Source organism: Oreochromis niloticus, linkage group LG3, assembly GCF_001858045.2.
Source record: "Oreochromis niloticus isolate F11D_XX linkage group LG3, O_niloticus_UMD_NMBU, whole genome shotgun sequence".
NCBI lineage: Eukaryota > Metazoa > Chordata > Actinopteri > Cichliformes > Cichlidae > Oreochromis > Oreochromis niloticus.
In genome coordinates, this window is record NC_031967.2 from 44,627,575 (window position 1) to 44,636,237 (window position 8,663).

At 45.4% G+C, this 8,663-nt stretch overlaps 1 protein-coding gene across 1 annotated transcript; it reads left to right on the forward strand.

The window, feature by feature from the left end:
- The first annotated feature begins 5,827 nt into the window (after positions 1-5,827).
- Positions 5,828-8,663, forward strand: LOC106096861 (nascent polypeptide-associated complex subunit alpha, muscle-specific form-like). Its single transcript, XM_019354240.2, has 2 exons — positions 5,828-6,545; positions 6,615-8,663. The coding sequence occupies exons 1-2, from the start codon at positions 6,027-6,029 to the stop codon at positions 7,962-7,964; spliced, it is 1,869 nt and encodes a 622-aa protein (XP_019209785.1). The 5' UTR covers positions 5,828-6,026; the 3' UTR covers positions 7,965-8,663.

Here is an 8,663-nt window from a genome sequence, read left to right on the forward strand (position 1 = left end):
CCCCAAAAGGTTGGGACAAGAGGCTGGAAAAAGTAAATTTGAGCATAATGAAGAGCTGGAAGATCAATTAACACTAATTAGGTTAATTAATAAGGGCGATCGTGGCTCAAGAGTTGGGAGTTCGCCTTGTAATCGGAAGGTTACCGGTTCGAGCCCCGGCTCGGACAGTCTCGGTCGTTGTGTCCTTGGGCAAGACACTTCACCCGTTGCCTACTGGTGGTGGTCAGAGGGCCCGGTGGCGCCAGTGTCCGGCAGCCTCGCCTCTGTCAGTGCGCCCCAGGGTGGCTGTGGCTACAACGTAGCTTGCCATCACCAGTGTGTGAATGGGTGAATGACTGGATATGTAAAGCGCTTTGGGGTCCTTAGGGACCATAAAAGCGCTATATAAATACAGGCCATTTACCATTTACCATTTAATTGGCAACATGATTGGGTATAACAAGAGCTTCTCAGAGTGGCAGTGCCTCTCAGAAGCCAAGATGGGTAGAGGATCACCAATTCCCACAATGTTGCGCAAAAAGATAGTCGAGCAATATCAGAAAGGTGTTACCCAGCGAAAAATTGCAAAGACTTTGAATTTTATCATCAACAACTGTGCATAACATCATCCGAAGATTCAGAGAATCTGGAACAATCTCTGTGCGTAAGGGTCAAGGGCGTAAACCCATACTGGATGCCCGTGATCTCCTGGCCCTTAAACGACACTGCACCACAAACAGGAATGCTACTGTAAAGGAACTCACAGAATGGGCTCAGGAATACTTCCAGAAACCACTGACAGTGAACACAATCCACTGTGCCATCCGCCGTTGCCAGCTGAAACTCTACAGTGCAAAGAAGAAGCCATTTCTAAGCAAGATCCACAAGCTCAGGCGTTTTCACTGGGCCAGGGATCATTTAAAATGGAGTGTGGCAAAATGGAAGACTGTTCTGTGGTCAGACGAGTCACGATTCAAAGTTCTTTTTGGACATGTGGGACGCCATGTCATCCGGACCAAAGAGGACAAGGACAACCCAAGTTGTTATCAACGCTCAGTTCAGAAGCCTGCATCTCTGATGGTATGGGGTTGCATGAGTGCGTGTGGCAAGGGCAGCTTGCATGTCTGGAAAGGCACCATCAATGCAGAAAAATATATTCAGGTCCTAGAACAACATATGCTCCCATCCAGACGTCATCTCTTTCAGGGAAGACCCTGCATTTTTCAACAAGATAATGCCAGACCACATTCTGCATCAATCACAACATCATGGTTGCGTAGGAGAAGGATCCGGGTACTGAAATGACCAGTCTGCAGTCCAGATCTTTCACCTATAGAGAACATTTGGCGCATCATAAAGAGGAAGGATGCGACAAAGAAGGCCCAAGACGATTGAACAGTTAGAGGCCTGTATTAGACAAGAATGGGAGAGCATTCCTATTTCTAAACTTGAGAAACTGGTCTCCTCGGTCCCCAGACGTCTGTTGAGTGTTGTAAGAAGAAGGGGAGATGCCACACAGTGGTGAAAATGGCCTTGTCCCAACTTTTTTGGGATTTGTTGACACCATGACATTTTGAATCACCATTTTTTTCCCTTGCAATGATAAATTTTCTCAGTTTAAACTTTTGTTCCGTGATTTATGTTCTATTCTGAATAAAATATTGACATTTGCCATCTCCACATCATTGCATTCAGTTTTTATTCACATTTTATTCATTTGTTTAGTGTCCCAAATTTTTTGGAATCCGGTTTGTATAAATATGTATATATGTATATCCATGTCAGGTGTTGAGGGACCAGGGCACCCTGAGAAGGATCGTTGAGTGCAAGAGGAACTGACCTGAAAGATAGGATCATGGCGAAGCTTGAAACTTGGATCCTCTGTAGACGGTTACCAAGACTAAGTGAAGTACCCTCAGAAGGTCTATTAGATGATGCGAGTGCAGCACTACGGACGATACCTACCGCCACCATTACCGAGACTAACAAGCTGATCTACACCACGGCAGCAGTGATCAGTGAGATGCTTGGCTATAAGTTGAACAGCCACAAGGAGCAATACTCTCCATTGAGAAGGACACTGGAGGATAAGATCAAGGTAGCACGGTAGCATTTGTGCTGCAAGGCACAAATGCTACCGTGCCTGGCAGCACAAACCTGGCAGCACAAACCTGGGTAAAAATCAAATCTCAGAATGTACCACAATTCACAGATCACAGTTACTCGGTAGACCAACACATCAAATTAACCAGGGAGGATATGAAAAGTAGGAGGTTAGCCTTCTTAGACTGTGAGATATCCATCAGTAATGGGGGACATCTAAATGCTGATGTGTACCGTAAACCTACGCATCGGATCAGTATTTAAGGTTTTGACTCTCATCATCCACTGGAGCATTAACTGGGTGTCATCAGGACGCTACAAGACAGAGCCAACACCATCCCCACAGACACAGCGGCCAGAGAAGCAGAAGAACATCACACCAAGAAGACCCTGAGTAAATGTGGTTATCCCAGCTGGAAATTTGTCAAAGCTGGGAAGGCGCCAAAACAAAGCTCCAGCCGATCCAGGAGAGAAGGACAACCGCTGCCCAAGCGAAAACCTGTAGTGATCCCGTATGTGTCAGGAGTATCGGAACAGTTGAGACACATAAACACCGTGTCTCTGTGGCTTTTAAACCCCAAAACACGCTGCGCCAAAAATTGGTCCACCCCAAGGATCGGGTCCCCCGACACAAACAGAGTAACATAGTGTACGCTGTTAAGTGCCAGGAGGATTGCCAGGATTTATACTTCGGGGAAACCAAACAACCTTTGGCGAAGCGGATGGCACAACACAGAAGAGCTACCTTGTCAGGCCAGGACTCTGCAGTCTATTTACACCTACAGGCCAGTGGACACTCTTTCAATGATGAGGATGTACACATCCTGGACAGGGAGGAACGCTGGTTTGAGCGCGGAGTAAAGGAGGCCATTTACATGAAAAGGGAAAGACCATCTCTGAATCGAGGAGGGGGCCTAAGGGTACATCTTTCGTACAATGCTGTGATTGCAGCCATTCCCCAACTCTCTGTGAATGGTACTCATGGCCATTGATCAGTGGTCTTTGGTCAGTGGTTGTTGATCAATGGTCATAAGAATTTGCATAATTAAGATTAAGGAACTGACCTCCCAGCCCATTGTTCCTTCAGTGGGCTGGTTTCAGTCATTATGCAAATGTACTGTTTATAAGATTGGGGAAACCTGCAGTCAGCTGAGACTGAAGAAGTCACTTGGATGAGTGACGAAATGTTTCTCCCACAAAACGCTACATACAGATGAACAGAATCAACTTTTGGAGATTTACTTACCTGGATGATTGAGAATGCATCAAGATGAGAGAATGAAGTATTTCAAGTATCTGTTTGTTCTACAATGTTCTGAGGTCCAAGTTAAAGGCAACATGAGAGCAACTTCCTGAACTTAGATGACACATTAACATAATAATGTTTTTTGTATTCTTTATCCCCTGGCTCTCCCAGGATGAACACAAATCTTTCTGCTTGACCCCTGTGATTTTGGAGCAGGTGTTAACAATACTGCAAAGGGAGTTTCTATCCTTAATAGATAAAACACTAAAACAGCAGATAAATGAAAATGTTAAAAGACTTTCAATAAATGAATAATAAAAATTACATAACATTTTCTTATTAACATTAACCTCGTAGGAACTGGCGTCCACATATGTAAACATCACATTTTGGGTTGTCTAGACCACAATACTAAATTTTACACACATTCCCCTCACGGGGGAAAAAAGATTGAAGTAGCATTTTTGGAGTGAAATATTCCATGTTTCATGTGGTGTTCATAAATCTTTTACTTTGTTACAGACTTAATCTTCCTGCAACTGTTAGCAGCACTCCAAATAAGCCATATTGCTCAAAGGGGCACAATTGTTGTTTCTCATTTTGTTTTAGTACTCAGGAAAAGGGCTGCTGTGTTCAGACCCCAAATAAAGAGGTTTGCACATCATTGTTGAATTGTGACCTTACAGTGTTCTATTGAAATTTTAAGCGAATGTCCTCATATGTGGAAATCATTTTTCTCAGAAACTACATCAGCTAAAAAGATCATTCTTTGTTTTTACATTCATCAGGTCCCAATCAGTCCAAATAGCAAAGAGAAATTAAAAATGTATGCCATGAAAGAGTTTGGGTCTTAGGAGGTTAAAAGACTTCTGCCTCCTTAAGAAATATATTCTCTGTTGACCCCATTTTACGCTTGGCCACCATGTCGACTTAGAGAGAGAGAGATCAGGCATTCACTAAAGCAGTAATTTAACATGCAACATGTTGTAATGTAACAAAAGGCAACAAAACATTTCTAAAATTAAAGAACCAATAAGCATCTTATAAATGTTTCTCTCCGCATCTGAGCACTAACCCACAGATAAGTTCTCCTTTTTTTCTTTCTAGAAAACACAGGATATAATTGCAATACTATGTATATAATAATATATTATTACATTTTCAAGATTCATTATACAGTAATATTGATAATCATGTATGTGAGAGTTCTGATTTCTGATCACCATTTTTTTTACATACTGCAATGAATGCTCTATTTTTTTTTTTATTTTAAGATGAAAACCGTTTAGCTACACGCATGTACAGCCACTGCACCATGTAAAATCATTCACTGTTAAAGTTGCCAGTCTCTGCCCAAGATTTGAGCATCTTCATTTATAAAAACAACAGAAAGTTTTTCAAACCCAAATTTTTATAATGTGACCTGGAATGATTTCATTAATGTCAACAGAAGGAAGAGAGAAGGCACTGAAAGATAAAATACAGATTCCAGCAATGACGCTAGGAAAATTTCTTCAGGAAACTCCCTCTTCCCATCAGCAGCATTATCATGTGTGTTAGTTTAGTTTCTCAAGATTCACCAGGCTAAAAAGAGAGGCTTGTTTTGAAACATCTCTGGCGTGATTAATATCAAGGGTACCAAGCCTAATATTGCTCATATTTGAAGAACAGCTAATAAGAAGAAGAGATAAAAGTAACAGTAATAAAAATAAGGAGATGACCCCAAATGCAGACTTACAGAGGCAAATATAAACCCAGGAAGCAGCTTTATTGCCGAATAACAGATGTGCTGAAACTAACTAAAATGAGAATACACAATAAACTAAATGGTTCGGTAGGCAGGTAATTAGGCAGAACACACAATGAGAGATGAGGGAGGGCACAAACAATAAATAAAATGGAAGGAGGACCAGGAGAGAAACACAGCTCGTACTCGACAGACGAGAAAGGGGAGAAGCAAAACAGAACATGACGCACACTGACAGGAGACTACCAAAGTAAAACAGGAAGAAATGGCAACATACACACTGAGACGCAGACAGATATACAGAGGCATGACTGCATACTTATGTTAGGGTATCTGGGTCGTTGACAGGTACAAATTTCAAATCCTCTATAGCACTGGGAAGTGATAGGGTGTCACGATCCTGGGTCTTTTGACCCAGCGTTTTAAGTTTTAGTTTATGTTTGATGTTTATGGTTTATTTTTAAGTTCACTAGATTACCTAAGCTAATTTGTCTATTTCGATTCCTCTTGTATTTTCTTCCCCTGTATTTAAGTTTACCTCACCCTTTGTCTGTGAGGCTGTTTTGACTGCGTGTCTTATGTTATCAAGTTTGTATTGTCATGTCTGCTTCACATTTCCTGTTTTATTTTGAAGGTCTGTGTCCTATGTCAGCGTAGTCACCTTTGCTTCCTTTGTCTTGTTATGTCAGATTAGTGTCAGCTGTTTCCCCATGTGTTTCCACTTCCCCTAATCACCCTTGTGTGTAGAGTTTTTATGTTATCTTAGCTCTCCCAGTTTAGGTTATTGTTTAGCTTCTCCTCTGCCTTTTGTTTTGTAATGTTTTCACCAGCCTTAATAAACGGCTCGCTTTCTGTTAACATTTAAATTTTGTTTCATGGTGTCTGCATTTTGGGTCCTCTTCATAATCCATACAGTCTGCCTCTGCCAGACTGTGACAGAACGACCTGACCATGCTGGACCCAGCGGACATTTATTTCAGTGACTTTTTTGAATTCAAGATTCGTGTTACACAGCTTCATGGACTTTGGATTATCTCCTGTGCAGGGAAGCAGGCGGAGGAGAAGGAGGCTATTCGGGCTCAGTTGACCCGGATGGCCACAGCTAACCCAGGTTTTATGGACTGCCTGCCTGCAGACTTAAAGAACTTTGCTACAGCCACGATCTCCTCTGCCTCACCATCATCGCCAGAGCAGCAGCTGCCCAGTGTGCAGGCTGAATCACCCCAGCCCTCGGGTGATGCAGCTCTTCCTTCGCCGGCTTCGGGAGTACAAGTCGGCTTATTCAGTCTCTCCCCTGTGTCCATGCCTGTGTCACCACTGCAGCAGACAAATGCTGCGTTTTTCTCACCTCAACCGGTGGCTGCTTCCAGCGCTACATTCATCTCAGCCGTAGCGGCGCCGGCCTCCACAACCACGGCTTCCAGGAGGAGGCGGCGTCCAAGTCGTCACCACGGCTCACAGCAGCATGAGGTGGGTGATTATATTCTGAATCCACGTGTGTTTTCTAAGGAGAATATTGAAACAAACACTGCCTTAAAGGTTCATGGGCATGTTTATGAAATGACCAAGACTGACAAATTACCACCCAAGTCTTCCACGGAACATCTTATCCCCCTGCATACTTACCTAGCATCCCTGTGTATCGATCATGCTACAACCCATGCTTCTAAGAAGTCAAGCTTTAAGACTGTTTTCACTGGAGATGCTAGCCGTGAGGCTCAGCTAAGCCCCTGTGGGACTGAGAGCCAGGCCAGGTTTGATCCAGAGGCTGAGTTGGAGGACTCAGTTTGCTCTCGACCTCCCGAAGAGCCTGTTGCTGCTTCCATGGGGGTCACTGGGCAGTTTGTGCAGCCTCTTCCAGTGTCTGCTGGGGGTTCAGGCGAACCACTCCAGCACTCCGCGGCTCCCACTCCGCCATCAGTTCCTGCTGGGTGCTCTGGAGAGACCGCCCTGCCGTCTGCGGTTGCCATGCCGCCACCTGCCACGCCTCAGCCAGAGGTCTCCGCCTCGCCTGGCCCTGCCACGCCTCAGCCAGAGGTCTCCGCCTCGCCTGGTCCTGTCACGCCAGCTGGAGGTTCAGCCGAGCCCATCCAGCATTCCGCAACGTCTGCTGCAGCGCCACCACCTGGTCCACCACCTGCGACTTCAACGCCGTCGTCTGCAGCGCCACCAGCTGATCCATCACCTGCAGCCGCCACGCCTGGTCCTGCCTCGCCGGCCGAGCCAGAGGTCGTCGCCACGCCTGGTCCTGCCTCGCCGGCCGAGCCACATCCACCGCTCCTTACATCCGCTGCCAAGCCACGTCCACGTCCAGCATGGCTGTTTCTGGGGCCTGTCAAAACAGCCTGTCCATGGGGACCCACCAAACCACCCGAGGAGTCTTGTCTACGCCATCGACCACCAGCCAAGCCACCCGAGGGTCTTCATGCAGGCCCACGCCGCCGCCATCGACCGCCAGCCAAGCCGCGCGACAGGTCTCGTCCACGTTGCCGCCAGCCGCCAGCCGCCTGCCGCCTGCCAAGTCATCCATTTGTGGTCAGCTATGCCCGCCTCACCACCGCCACTTTCCACGTGGCTGGCCCCCTGATCTGCTCCGTCGCCATCTCTGGAACCGTGGCCGGCCACCTGAACTCTACGGTCATGAATTCCTGTGCTGTCGGCCTCCGGGTCGACCCCCTGAACTTTTCAACTACGGACTGTTGTGCCATCGGCCACCTGAACGGCTTCGCCATGAACTACTTTTCTGCCGAGATCATGGTCGCCCTCCTGAAACAAGGTCTCGGACTCTTATGCCCTTATGTTTGGACTGAGTGCTTCAGATTCTTTGTGTTGTGTGTGTGTTTTTTTTTTTTTTTTTTTTTTTTTGTGGTTTTGGCCCTCCGTCCTTGACCCCGCCGCCCACCCTGGGTGGGTTGTTTTGGTTTTGTTTCATGTTTGTTTGTTTTTTCTTTCTTCGTGGTTTAGGGCGTCTGGAATCCGCCCTTGAAGGGGGGGCTCTGTCACGATCCTGGGTCTTTTGACCCAGCGTTTTAAGTTTTAGTTTGTTTGATGTTTATGGTTTATTTTTAAATTCACTAGATTACCTAAGCTAATTTGTCTATTTCGATTCCTCTTGTATTTTCTTCCCCTGTATTTAAGTTTACCTCACCCTTTGTCTGTGAGGCTGTTTTGACTGCGTGTCTTATGTTATCAAGTTTGTATTGTCATGTCTGCTTCACATTTCCTGTTTCATTTTGAAGGTCTGTGTCCTATGTCAGCGTAGTCACCTTTGCTTCCTTTGTCTTGTTATGTCAGATTAGTGTCAGCTGTTTCCCCATGTGTTTCCACTTCCCCTAATCACCCTTGTGTGTATTTAGCCTGTGTGTTTCTGTTCATTCCTTGTCAGGTCATCTGTTGTCCTTAGTGTCGTGTTTCCAGGTTCTGTGCTCTAGGTATTTTTGTGTCCATGTTAGGGTTCATGTTTTTATGTTATCTTAGCTCTCCCAGTTTAGGTTATTGTTTAGCTTCTCCTCTGCCTTTTGTTTTGTAATGTTTTCACCAGCCTTAATAAACGGCTCGCTTTCTGTTAACATTTAAATTTTGTTTCAT